General features: G+C 44.2%; 1 protein-coding gene across 2 annotated transcripts in view; it reads right to left on the bottom strand.

Moving 5' to 3' along the window:
- Positions 1-6,521: 6,521 nt before the first annotated feature.
- ST3GAL1 (ST3 beta-galactoside alpha-2,3-sialyltransferase 1) overlaps positions 6,522-14,448 on the bottom strand; it is a 213,024-nt gene continuing 205,097 nt past the window's right edge. For both annotated transcript variants that reach the window (XM_040354996.1, XM_040354997.1), the window contains 2 exons: positions 10,741-10,860; positions 6,522-7,419 (listed from right to left, as the gene is read on the bottom strand). In XM_040354996.1, coding sequence (XP_040210930.1) covers positions 7,246-7,419; positions 10,741-10,860 — 294 coding nt within the window. In that variant the 3' untranslated portion in view covers positions 6,522-7,245. The remainder of the gene's footprint in view (positions 7,420-10,740; positions 10,861-14,448) is intronic.

Raw genomic sequence — 14,448 nt, forward strand, 5'->3', positions numbered from 1 at the left:
TGCAGTGGTGACTCTAGCGAGATGTACACCTTTTATAATACATATTTTATGCAAGTATTTGGCACACATAAAAGAGTGGTTCAAAGACAAGGAAAATAAACTTAAGTGAATAATAGAGGTAGATGCTGTGTGATATTATCAAACATCTAGAAAGAATCTTCCAGTTTCTGCTAAAGGATGAAAAGGAAGGTGCATAGGTACAACGGTTTTCATTTGTAACCATCGCATTGAAAGGGTCATGATATTATCGAGATGCAAATGTATAACATTTTTATTTATAGTGTTAAATATAGTATATTTATAGTGTTAAATGTCAATTATTATACCAAAATAAAATAGAAATCTAAGGTCTAACTGCGTCATCGCAACCTAAGATCTGACCTGCTATGAGTAGACGAGCTCTGATCTAGGAGAAGATTGGTCTGTATAAAAGATACTGATAGACATCAGATGATGGTGTAACCAGTTTGGCAGGACTGGAATGGCCAATTTTAGATTTACAGTATTTACATGAAACTACAGTATATGTATATAGGAGCTAAAATTGGCCTTCCTGGTCCTACCAAGATTGGTACCACTATCATCTGATTTCTTGTTGAGAAATTCATATAGAAACAGACTTTTTAGGCACCAACCAAAATTGCATAAAAAATTAAATAATAATTTTACATAATTACATAATTTGGCAGGATCATATACAGAGGCACCTACATTACACTTATGCCCCGTACACACGACCGGTTTTCCTGTCGGGAAAAGTCAGAGGAGAGCTTTTGGTTGGGAATCCTGACCATGTGTATGCTTCATCTGACTTTTTCCAACAGGAAAATGGCCAAAAATGGCCGGCAAAAGATAGAGAGCTGGTTCTATTTTTTCCCGTTGGGATTCCCGACTGACTTTTTCCTGTTGGAAATCCCGACCGTGTGTACGGGGAATTAGGCATAGCTTTTTGGGGATCAATCTCTGTATGGTCTATCCACTTTATGGGCATGCAATATGAGGGTATCTTGATGCAATAGGAGGTTCTATAAGGGAGGCTTTCCTTTCCAGCTGGTATCTTGATATATTGCATTACAGGTTCCCAACCATTGAAGTGACACTTAAGAGATTTCCAACCAGCAAGCCCCTAGATATGCTTTTTATACTTCAAATCAATATGGCAAACAGTCGGATTGTCACACTATTGAGAGCTATTTCCCAGGTTATGTCCTGCGATGTCTGCGCCTGTTGCCCCTTGTGCATTCCCATGCCTGCCCAGGGATCAGCTTGCCATTGAGCCTCTGCATGCCCATCTGGGTGTGTAGTTGCTTTGTGATTCTAAAAATCTATTCTTCACCCATGAGCTCCCAAAGAAGTGGTCTTCCGCAAAACACATTGAGCCAAGAATGAAGGGGTGGGTGGCACACCCATTTATGAATATCAAGCTGGAATGGTCGATCATCAATAGGGGGGGCATCACTTCTGATTCTAAGGGGTGCAGTGTCAATGTCTATGGTTTAGCATTTAACTGATTAAGATTATCAATAACTTTTGTCATATTTTTATTCAATTGTAGTTCGTACCTAAAAAGTCAATGTTTCTATAGGAATTTCTCAACAACACTTTTACAAATTAAGATGCGATCAGAAATTCCGACAAGAAAAGTCCGATGTGAGCTTTTGGTCGGAAATTCCAACCGTTTGTAGGCTCTATTGTACTTTTGTTGTCAAAATTTCCGCCAACAAAAGATTGAGAGCAGGTTCTCTATTTTTCAGATGGAAGAAATCCACTCGTCTGTATGCAATTCCGATGCATGCTCAGAATCAAGTAAAAGAGCCAAACTGCCTATTGAACTTCATTTATCTCGGCTCGTCGTAGGTCTTGTACGTCACCGCATTCTTGATGGTTGGAATTTTCGACAAGATTTGCAACACAAGTTTGAGCCAACATTCCGTCAGAAAAAAATCCACGGTTTTCTTGTCGGAATTTCCGATCGTGTGTACGAGGCATAAGTGTATATTGGACGAGTTTCCACAATACAACCCGGTGGTTTCTCGTGTTTGCGCTTATACATCATCTGATGTCTATTGGTATCTTTATACAGACCAATCCTCTCCTAGATCACGGCTCATCTACTCATAGCAGGTCACATCTAGTGTGATGAGAGCACCTTATCCAAAGTTACAGTTAGACCTTTGACTGCCGATTTCCCCCCCCCCATTTTGCCATATTTGGTTTATAATAAAACGACTATAACGAAGGGTATACAGTTTGAACCGTTATCCAGAATCACTTAACTGATGTTTCTAAAATCCATTGGATAAGAGCCTATGGATCCCTCTAACATTAAACCCAGCCAAAACCTTTTCATGAGTTACTCAGAGTGGAGAAAGGGTTTGATTCTTTGTTATGCTTTAACTGATGCCCGTGTCTAATTTGGGGAAACTCCTTTACTTCCTGTCCGAGTGACCATTGTGGCATTTCTGGGTGCCGCTTCCCTATTTAAAAACATACATTGCAGACCCAGAGATTCTGTTAGCAAGTCATGGATGACTTTTCAACTGAATATCGGGAGAAACAAGAAGTTGAGATCCAAGCAGTGCCCTGGTGGTCATCTTGACAGGTGGTAAAGGAAATCTCCCCAGGGGAAAAATTAGAACCTCAGTTAGGCGTCTGTCCTGAACACAAATGCAAAATCTTATAGTGGGGGACACAGGCGCCAAAAAAGAAATGAATAACCCGTGTTCTAATCTTTCCGGCTCCAGCAAAAACAAAGAAAAAAGTTTTGGCTGGAGCTCCACATAAACAAGGGCAAAAGATAATAAATTTTCTAGTAATTTATACAAGCTTATACAAAAAAAACACCTATCTATAATTCAAAACATTTCTGTAAATCAGAATTGTTTTTAACATTCAAAGTGTTCAGGTTTTTCACATGATGTACACAGCCCAAACATATTTTGAAACACCCTTACAGATTTGTACACTGCATAGTGACATTGCATTCATCGATACATTTGCAGGCTTATCGTAGGACCATATTTTCTTATGAAAAAAATTAAAAATAAATTAAAGCCTTTTTTAAAGCACACACACAAGGATACATATAAAGATTATACTGTGGCACATTCTTGGAGAACTTATAATTAAATTCAATAATACTTTGATTTGCTATACCGTGCAATACAATATTTGCTATCTAATTGTTGGCTACAGTTTTTGCCACTTAAAGTGAAACTAAACCCCATCGATTTCCCAAAACAAATACATTTAAGGCATGCCGTGAATGATAACTGTCACAATTGCTTGTGCTATCCATCAAACTGCCAAACCATCAAACGGCTGGTGTCGCAACTGATTACACGTGCAGCACCATGGCAACTGCAGATGAGGATGGCAGCTTCCTTGGCTGTAAAGGATAGGAGGGTTTAGTTCCGCTTTAATGGATGATATCTAAAGTTTATTTGTAAAAAAAAAAAAAAAAAGGCCAAAACTTTATTTTCTTTTAGTTTAAGATGGCGTAGGGGGATGTTAAAAACAAAACCCTTGTATTTTTTTGCTGTGCATGTCTCATTAGGGAGATTTTCCTTAATTTCCTGCCTTGAGACAACAGGAAATCAAAAGGAGATCTTTTCAACGTTGGGGAAGTCCGCTCATCGGAACATTGGAAGATGTGGCTTTTATTTCTGTTCTGGTGACAATTTTAGCAAATCTCTCACTTTGGGCTCAATGGTAATGGGCCACCATAAATAGAAGGCAATGGTAAAAGGGGGCCACCACAAATAGAAGGCAATGGTAAAAGGGGTGCCACCACAAATTGAGGGCAATGGTAATGAGCCACCACAAATAGAGGGCAATGGTAATGGGCCACCACAAATAGAGGGCAATGGTAATGGGCCACCACAAATAGAGGGCAATGGTAATGGGCCACCACAAATAGAGGGCAATAGTAATGGGCCACCACAAATAGAGGGCAATGGTAATGGGCCACCACAAATAGAGGGCAATAGTAATGGGCCACCACAAATAGAGGGCAATGGTAATGGGCCACCACAAATAGAGGGCAATAGTAATGGGCCACCACAAATAGAGGGCAATGGTAATGGGCCACCACAAATAAAAGGACAATGGTAATGGACCACCACAAATAGAAGGGCGACCCAGTGGGAACACACAGGGGAAAAAAAAAACTGTCTAATGCGTCACCAATCTACCCAAATATGAAAAACAAATTGGTTTTAGATAAATAGTAATATCTTGTATTTGAAAAGCAATTTTTCATAAAATAAAAAGAAAACACAATATACCGATTTAATACTTGTAAACATTATTAGAACATATTTGCAAATCAACAATATAATAAAATACCATTGGGAACATTTCAATAAAGTGATTCTAAAGCCAAAACTTTTTTTACGTTTTGGACAGGGTAGTGAGGGGTTGGAACCCCTGTCACATTTGTATTACCGCTAGGGGGATAACACTATCTGGGTGAGCATGTATACTGGGACAAAACGAGAGGGCAACCTTGACCCCTTCCCGGGCTAGCTCCCGGCCCTTTAAGAGCTTCTAAATGCCGGGAGGCAGAGGCGGGCATGATAATCATGTGACCGCTGTGATTGGCAGATTTTATCAAGAAACAAGAGTAATGGAACTCCTATAATGCAACATTCACCCAAGGTAATGGTTTATAAGGCTAAAAATATAAAAGTAGCCCTTGTTTGATGATCAACACAAATTACTGCGATTTGGCAATTGGATTTAACATTCAGCAAATATAAACAAAAAACTCAGACAAAATTGAAACATAAAAGTAAAATTGCTTAAAACTAAAACAGAAGATGAGAAAATCCCAAATAATATAGAATGGGGTATAACCGGTTATCGGTGTCTCAATAAAGGTTGTATTAGAAGGAGAAGTATAGCCAAAGTTCGTTTGCACTGGCTGGCTACTAAGTCCCACATTTAGCCAACACTGCTTCTAGAATTATCTGCTTTAGCCGATTCATTTTAATTGGGTGTTGTGTTTGGAAAATAATCTGCATACGGGACCACTTTAGCCACTTATCTCAGTTCTGTTTAGAAGACAAACAGCAATAACATAAAAGAACAGTAAGATGTATAAAAACCTATCCTAAAAAAAAAAGTCACATTCTAATACTTTGAAAGCATCAAGTTTTTTTTAAGGCCCTAAAATAAATTAATTATCAGCAACCTTCATTATCCCCTTAATGTTTCTAGAAAAATACTTCGAACCTCAGTGGTACCAATGAGAATTAACTGTGATTCCCAACAATAAATAGGATTACGCTGAGTAAACAAAACTATGTAAAAGGTTTAAAGCAAAATACCATCACTTCGTAGACTGACATCTTTCTCAGTACAGTCAGACCTATACATTAATACACCAACAGATCTTCTTAACCTCACAATGCAACATTCTGAAGCCCACAGTAACCAAACTAAAAACAGGCTGAAGCCCTGTACACACGATCGGTTTGTCCGATGAAAACAGACCGTTTTCATTGGACAAACCGACTGTTTGTGGGCCCCATCGGTTTGTTTTGCATCAGTGAAAAAAAATAGAACATGTTTTTAATTTTTCCTATGGATAAAAAACTAATCGTCTGTGTGAAAGTCCACCGGTCAAAAATCCACGCATGCTCAGAAGTCGGAAGCATTGAACTTCATTTTTCTCAGCACGTCGTAGTGTTTTACGTCACCGCTTTTTGGCATGGTCGGATTTTTGACTGATGGTGTGTAGGCAAGATTGATGAAAGTCAGCTTCATCGGAAATCCAACGAAAAAATCCATCGGATTAGATTCCATCAGATATTCGATTGTGTGTACAAGGTTTTAGTGTAGCAAGACCATTGGTTACTGTGGGCTATTGCCCACTATTGATCTCTGCAGGGTTACCAAATAGCCCCAAGTGCATAAAATAACTCTAAAAATGATCTATAAGCAAAACTTCAGATTCTTGATGTGCCCAAAGAGATCTTGAGAGCTCCTTTGGTAATAGGAACCTGAAAAGGTTGATCATATGTTACCAATACAAAACAATGCAAGGTAGAAAATCACCATACAAATTAAATCAAAATTTAAACAGTTAAGGTCCTCGTAAAAAAAAAAGTAGCCAAGCCCTATATTGTTTCCAAGATCCAATTTAAAGAGTACAAAGTGATAGAATACAGCAAGAGATGACTTTTGGTTTGTCCGCAGAGGGCCCAGAAGTTGCCTACTCAAGAAAAAAAAATAAACCATTGTGTGAATATTCCAGGTTCGGGACTTTTTGTCCCAAAATAAATTCTTTCCGATAATGAGCAAGGCCAAAGGACAACCAAGAGTATACAGTGAAACTGAACCCAAAAGTTGCTCATCAAGATGTAATCTTCTTTAGGTCTTCAAATAGTGATTTTCACCAACCTCCAAGCACATGGATGTTTCGAAATTCTCATTAACTGGAAGATTTTAGCTGTTATTGCCAAGAAACACAATGGATCTGCTGCACCAAAGATCAGTAAACCAAGTCGTAATCCTGCTGTCATGACTCAAGGCAAGTAAGTAAGCCATCTTCTATCCCAGTGAACGGGTGAAGATGGAACACATTGAAAAGTGATGTATATTCGCTGGTCCTCTAGCTAATGGTCTATTGTCCCATATGCCTGGAGCAGCAGTCTAGTGTCACGGGGGTCAAGCTTTCTTTTTTATGTAAAATGATAAAAATTATGTAAAAACTTTAATGTTCTACTGTTCCAGCAACATGAAAGGGTCAGTTCCAGACTTGCTAGCTATTCTCAAGGGTGTACTGAACAACCTAATTTTTGCTTTTTCGATAATAAAAAAACAATTGGGCGCCAACAACAAGAGGTCAAAAAAATGCAGGAGTTATCGTATAGATAAAACCCTTCACAAATTATGAAACATCTGACACTTTTCACCTTCTTTACCAATGTGATAAATACCATCTAAAATGACGTCCAGCATAGGTTGTTACCCCAGTCTAAACCATTGCCATCATTATGAATCGAAATCCATTAGTCAAATCCAAGTCCATCAGACCCAAAACACGTGGTCATTTGGCCCAAGTGGCTGCAATAGTGTTGATGTTAAGATCATGGAACTATAGCTCTTCTCTTTTAACTTGAAGTTCTGTGTCCTGTAAGTGGTTCAAAAATCCAATGTATAAATTATCCACTAGGCCTCCGAAGAACACCACATTTAAATAGTAAAATTGTCAACCACAGTTTTCCATCCGTTTAGGGGTCATCTTCCCCTATGGATGTTAACTTTTTTAATTGAAGTTAAATTGCTTATAATATCGGCCTCAATATCGGCATCGTGGACCCCGGTTTCGCGGAAAGCTCCCGCATATTTATAGTTCTCCCAGTAATGGTGCCAGTTTCCTTTGCTGTCTGCTCCAAATCCATACAAGTCCACCTGTTTGGATGAAAGGAACACATCAAATCCAAGTATTTTAAAGGGAATATAACCCTACATATATCACAGTTTTATTGAACTAGTCTAGTGTAAGTGTCAGTCTGGGCAGAACAATTTTTTTCAGTTTTGGTTAGATGTTGGCAAGCTAAATTAAAGTACCGTATATACTCGATTATAAGCCGAGTTTTTCAGCACATTTTTTTGTGCTGAAAATGCCCCCCTCTGCTTATACTCGAGTCACCTTTTTGCGCCTTATCTCCCAGATTTGGGGACCCGGTACTGGCCGGCCGTAAGTCCCCTGGACCCCAAACTTGGCCACTCTTCCTCTACAAGTGTGCAAAAGTTGTTCTCCGGGGGACCTACAACCGGGGAGCACCGTTTTTTCAAAGCCGGGCACCCCTTCCATAGACTCCCATGTTAAACGGTAATTTCTCTGGTGACTTTAGGGACCCGGTACCGGTCTGGAGCCAAAACTTCACACACATGTAGCCCCATTTCTCCCCTACAAGTGTGCAAAGGTTGTAGTCTGGGGGACCTACGGCTGTGGAGAACCAATTTTTCAAAGCTGGGCACCCTTTCCATAGACTCCCAAAATAAACGTCAGTCTAGTCATGGACACAGTGTGGCATGGGCACAGTGAGGCAAAGTGAGGGACAGTGAGGCATGCAGATGGACACCCTAGGCTTACAGTACCTGTCTGCGAGAATGTGTTTCCAGCACGACGGCATTGCGCCAATTCTCGGCGACAGGCTGCCGACATCTGGCACTCGCTGGAATAAGAAAAGCACATTCCAGCAAGCGACATAGAAGCGACGGGGATCCGACTTGTATTCCTGCCAATTCTAGCCGCGGCGTTTGGTATGAATCATGAGGGGGAACTCCACGCCAAATTTTTAATAAAAAAACGGCATGGTTTCCCCTCCAGGAGCATACCAGGCCCTTAGGTCTGGTATGGATTGTAAGGAGAACCCCTACGCCGGAAAACGGTGTGGGGGTTCCCCCACAATCCATACCTTTAATAAGGGGGCCCCCAGATACCAGCCCCCCACCCTAGGTGAATGAGTATGGGGTACATGGTACCCCTACCCATTCACCTGGAGGAACAGTGTCATTAAAATAAACACACTACACAGGTTTTTAAAATAATTTATTAGTCAGCTCTGGGGGTCTTCTCCGCTCTCCGGGGGTCTTCTTTCGTCTTCTCCGCTCTCCGGTGTCGTCTCGGTGCTCCCCGGTTCTTCTCCCACTTGCTCTCTGGTGCCTTCTTCGGGGCTGGCCACCGATATCTTCTTTGAAGCTCTCTTACTAGCTGTGGCCAGCCCGGTCTTCTTTGTCGCCTTCTGCCTTCTTCTTTTCTTCTTTTCTTCCGATGTTGACTCAATGCTCCCTCCCGCTGTAATGCCGGGTGTGCGGTGCGCGGCGATTTATATAAGCCTCTTATGACGTCACAGTCCCAGCATGCTGGGACTGTGATGTCATAAGAATGTTTCAGCACCGCCCCCTCTCTCCTGCACCCGTCACTCAACAATAGATAGATTTATGCATTGCATGAATCTATCTATTGTCGCCGCTGCCGCCCACTATTGAGGTGTCCGGCCACCTGTTGAGCGCCGGCCATCTGAATTACAGCGGTGGGTGTGTTTTGGAAGTGCCTGATTAGGCTCTAATAGGCTTCCTGATTAGAGCCTGTGGGCTCTAATGCGCTTCCAAATGGTTAACGAGAGGGCGCACTGCTGTGTGTTCCCTGTTTAAACCATGCTGTGTTAGGAAATCGCTTCCCTAACACTGACCCGCCTCTCAGCCAATCAGGTGCACCGGGTCTGGTTACCGGTCACCTGATTGGCTGAAGCGACATCGAGGACGGGAGAAGACATCGAGGGAGTGTGGAGGAGGACAGCGCTGACCCGAGGAAGGCAAGTGCCGGGCGGGAGGAGACTGGCTGCATTTGGGGGAGGAGGAGACTGGCTGCATTTGGGGGAGGAGGAGACTGGCTGCATTTGGGGGAGGAGGAGACTGGCTGCATTTGGGGGAGGAGGAAACTGGCTGCATTTGGGGGAGGAGGAAACTGGCTGCATTTGGGGGAGGAGGAAACTGGCTGCATTTGGGGGAGGAGGAAACTGGCTGCATTTGGGGGAGGAGGAAACTGGCTGCATTTGGGGGGGGAGGAAACTGGCTGCATTTGGGGGGGGAAACTGGCTGCATTTGGGGGGGGGGAAACTGGCTGCATTTGGGGGGGGGGAAACTGGCTGCATTTGGGGGGGAAACTGGCTGCATTTGGGGGGGAAACTGGCTGCATTTGGGGGGGGAAACTGGCTGCATTTGGGGGGGGCTGGCTGCATTTGAGGGAGGATGAGACTGGCTGAATTGGGGCGGGGGGCTGGCTGCATTTGGGGGGGGGACTGGCTGCACTTGGGGGGGGGACTGGCTGCATTTGGGGGGGGGGACTGGCTGCATTTGGGGGGGGGACTGGCTGCATTTGGGGGGAAACTGGCTGCATTTGAGGGGGGGACTGGATACATTTGGGGGGGGACTGGATGCATTTGGGAGGGGGGAACTGGATGCATTTGGGGGGGAACTGGGTGCATTTGGGGGGGACGGGACTGGATGCATTTGGGAGGGAGGAAACTGGATGCATTTGATGGGAAAACTGGCATCATTTGAGGGGGCAAAGTGGCTGCGTTTAATGAGCACAGTGGCGACAATTTATGTTTTTTTTTTTTTGCCCGCCCCCCCCCCCCCAAAAAAAAAGCTGCCACTGGATTCTAGTGATAGAGATAATGTCACACTGTTGGAATTCAAAGTAGGAATAGTGCCCCATCATTTGTGTGGATGGAACGGTGCCCCAAGGGCAAGACAAAGGGCCACATCCAGCCTGCGGGCCACAGTTTAAAGACCACTGTCCTAGACCATAAAAGTGATTGGAGACGATACAGTCTCTGGTCACCTCTATTGCCATTAGAAGCAACTGCCGGGCTCCCCAGAAGACACGGTACAGCACCGGTGAGCAGCAGGAGAAGGATGTTGACTCCTCCCCCTGCTCAGAACAGTGTTTCAGCAGCTAATCAGCCACTTAGATCACTTTTATAGGATAGGGAGTTGTCGGCTGAAAATGTTGATACTGGGGTTATAGCTAACAGCTGCAGTCCTGGCCCCAGTATGAACATAATGACACGCATGTATGTGCTTTGGCAGGAAAGTAGTTAATTTATCTTTGTTTATTGACTAGGCATTTATTACCATTTTGTTTATGACTTACTACCACATGAATACTGTGTAATATTGTCCCAATGCCCAGTTGGTTATCAGACATGGGTGGATTACCTGATCACAGATGTGAAGAGCAAATATAACACTTAGAAGTCCTGTGGAGGGGTACCGGCCATGATTCATCAACCATCGGTCGTACACATACTTCATGAATTCTGGGTTATAGACAATGATCTGAGCAAAAAAAAGAAGGATCAGCATACAAGAACAATTATGGTGCCAATGCCGGTCATATCCAGTGGCGTATCCAAGGTATGGCAGCCATGGCAAGTACCATGGGCGCCATGTGGGGGGGGCGAAAAAAAAAGAAACAAAAAAATAATTCCCACCCACACCCGTCCTCCTGTGGGCCGCCTCCCACACTATAGCCCCCGGTGAAGGCACAGCACTGCACTTGTAGTACTCTTACTTGGCTGGATGGCAGTGTTTTCGGAGAGGGACAGGTGCGGGCGCCCCCATGCTTGTAGATGAGTGTGACTGTCCAGACCATCGTGATTCGGCTAACTGGCGGTGGCGGAGGCGGAGCTTTCCTCCTCTGCGCGGCTTTCATCTTCTCCCCGAGCGGGTCGGTGACGTCACGTGAGGTCGCCGTCACTGAGGAGAACTTCAGCTGACAGAGGAATTGGACTCTGGAACCCGAGCCCCCAAGCCAGGCAGCACTGCAGCAGCGGCAGCCTGCAGGTACAACATAGCTATCATCATGTGTATATGATGTGACAGTGTGCCAGGCCAGCCCACCTGCCAAGCAGCCAATCAAATATGGTGTCTGCTTGCTCAATATGGATGAAATAAACTGTAATTATGCATAGCCATAGATATCATAAATAATATGATTTGTGCAACAGCAGGTACTACTTGCACAAATCACTTTATTTATGATATCTATGGCTATGCATAATTATCATTTATTTAAACAATTTTGAGCAAGCAGACACCATATTTGATTGGCTGCTTGCTTCTGTTTGGGCCTGTGCCTGGCACATTTATGACTTAGGCTATTTTCACACTGGGGCTTTGCGCCGTTGGCGGTAAAGCGCCAGTATTTTAACTGCGCTTTACTGTTGTTTTTGCGGCGCTATTCAGCCACTAGTGGGACGCCTCAAAGATGTCGCTGGCAAGACTTTTTTGAGCATCCTGCCAGCGCACCACTAGCTGCCCAAAAAGGGTTAAAACCACCCGCAAAGCGCCGCTTTGCTGGCGCTTTGCTGATGGTTCGGTGGCGCTGCCCATTGATATCAATGGGCACTTTAGAAGCAATGTGTACACCGTTCCTACAGCGCCACAAAGTTCCTACAGCGCCACAAAGCATACACCGTTCCTGCCAGCGCACCGCTACAGTGTGAAAGCCCTCCGGCTTTTACATTGGAGTAAGAAAAGAGACTCTTTTAGGGCGCTTTGCAGGGCTTTACTTGAGTGCTTTCACACTGGAGCGGTGCGCTGGCAGGACATTAAAAAATGTCCTGCAAGCAGCATCTTTTAGGCGCTGTAGGAGCGGCTCCTAAAGCACCCCTGCCCATTGAAATCAAAGTGGCGCTTTGCGGGCGTTTTTTTACCTGTTCTCGGCCGATAGCAAGGGTTAAAAGGGCCCCACTAGCGGCTGAATAGCGCCGCGAATAAGACAGTAAAGCGCCACTAAAAATAGTGTTGCTTTACCGCCAATGCCCCCACCTCCCAAGTGTGAAAGAGGCCTTAAAGCAGGGCTCAAGTCCTGCGGGAACATGTGGGAACGGAGTTCCTGCACTTTTTTTCACAGCAGGAACTCGGTTCCCTTTGCAGGACTAGAGCAGCCGAGAGCAGCCGAGTCGCTCGAGCCAATCCTTCACTAAGCCACGATGCCCAGCTCGAGTCACTGTCAGGGGCAGGTGAACCTTAGTAATCCTTTATGTTACTGGCCGCTTCCTGTATATGGATTCATCAGGTAGTGTGCGGGTATTCCGTCACTTCTTTGATGCCGCAATGTCTCCTGGGAGCTTTTGTCATTGTTCCCAGGAGACATTGCGGAGGTCTGCCGCGAGTTATCGCGGGATTTAGAAAGAACTTGCTTCTTTCTAAATCCTGCGATAACTTGCGGCAGACCTCCGCAATGTCTCCTGGGAACAATGACAAAAGCTCCCAGGAGACATTGCGGCATCGAGGAAGTGACGGAATACCCGCACACTACCCGATGAATCCATATACAGGAAGCAGCCAGTAACATAAAGGATTACTAAGGTACAGTGGATCGAAAAAAAAAAACATGCGGTTTAGTAATTATGCATATGAGCGTATCATTTTTTTTTTTTGGTGGGAGAGTGGATCTTGGGTTGGAGTTCCCACACTTTTTTCCCCAGGACTTGACCCCTGCCTTAAAGTCATCATAATGTGCGATTGTGCGTGTGTGCTAAGCAGACAGTGTCAGAGGCGCAGCAGTGGCGGAGGACTGTATCCATTATGAGGAAATCCCCTGCACTGCTGCGTGTCCCTGATCATCACAGTGCCACTGCCAGTGAGTGTGACCTGTCTGTGTTCCACTGCGTGCAGTCACTGTCTCTGATGTTCCGTTCCACTCTGCCTTTCTGCCCAGTGCTGTTCCCGTACACTGCATGATCCGCCCCCACGGAGGCCACTCTCTCTCCCTAATGCTAAGTTCCCATACACCACACGATTCCTCCGCATTTCTGTGTGCTGTTATTACTGCATTTTTGGGTGCTGGTAAGGCCGCATTTATGGGTGCTGTTACCACATTTATGGGTGCTGATGTTACTGCATTTATGGGTGCTGATGTTACTGCTTTTATGGGTGCTGATAAGGCCGCATTTATGGGTGCTGATGTTACTGCATTTATGGGTGCTGATATTACTGCATTTATGGGTGCTGATGTTACTGCATTTATGGGTGCTGATATTACTGCATTTATGGGTGCTGATGTTACTGCATTTATGGGTGCTGATGTTACTGCATTTATGGGTGCTGATATTACTGCATTTATGGGTGCTGATGTTACTGCATTTATGGGTGCTGATGTTACTGCATTTATGGGTGCTGATGTTACTGCAATTATAGGTGCTGATATTACTGCTTTTATGGGTGCTGATGGTACTGCATTTATGGGTGCTGATAAGGCTGCATTTATGGGTGCTGGTAAGGCCGCATTTATGGGTGCTGGTAAGGCCGCATTTATGGGTGCTGATGGTACTGCATTCATGGGTGCTGATATAAGAGAAGAAACAGAAAAAAATGACTTTGAGCAGATCATAGACCAGTTTGCATCAGTGAAAGCAAGGAAGGTGCAGTTGTAAGTTTAATGTAGTGCCAATCCATAATTTGTTAATTGGAAGATTAAAGAGTTTTGTCAGCTGTTTTTTTTGTTAATGTTATCTGGAAGATGGGTTTCAAATGTTTTGACAGGGGCGCAGTTTTAGCGCTTGCCATAGGCGCCATTTTCACTAGATACGCCTCTGGTCATATCAATGTATAGCAAGAAGATTTTTTACTGCTTATCCCTTCCATCACAACAAACAAGGGTTCTATTTCCTCGCTGTAGGATAGTTGATTCGATCACGAGCTTACCGAACAGGAGCGACCAGGCATAGGAAGTGCATTGCTATTTTTCAGGAGGAATACAACACAAAACAAAAAAATATATAAAAAAACAAAACAGCAACAAGTGCTGCATAGGCACAGTGGGCCAGATTCACGTACCTGCGCCGCGGCGTAACGTATCCCGTTTACGTTACACCGCCGCAAGTTTTCAGCGTAAATGCTTGATTCACAAAGCACTTG

Source organism: Rana temporaria, chromosome 5 (assembly GCF_905171775.1).
Source record: "Rana temporaria chromosome 5, aRanTem1.1, whole genome shotgun sequence".
Taxonomy (NCBI): domain Eukaryota; kingdom Metazoa; phylum Chordata; class Amphibia; order Anura; family Ranidae; genus Rana; species Rana temporaria.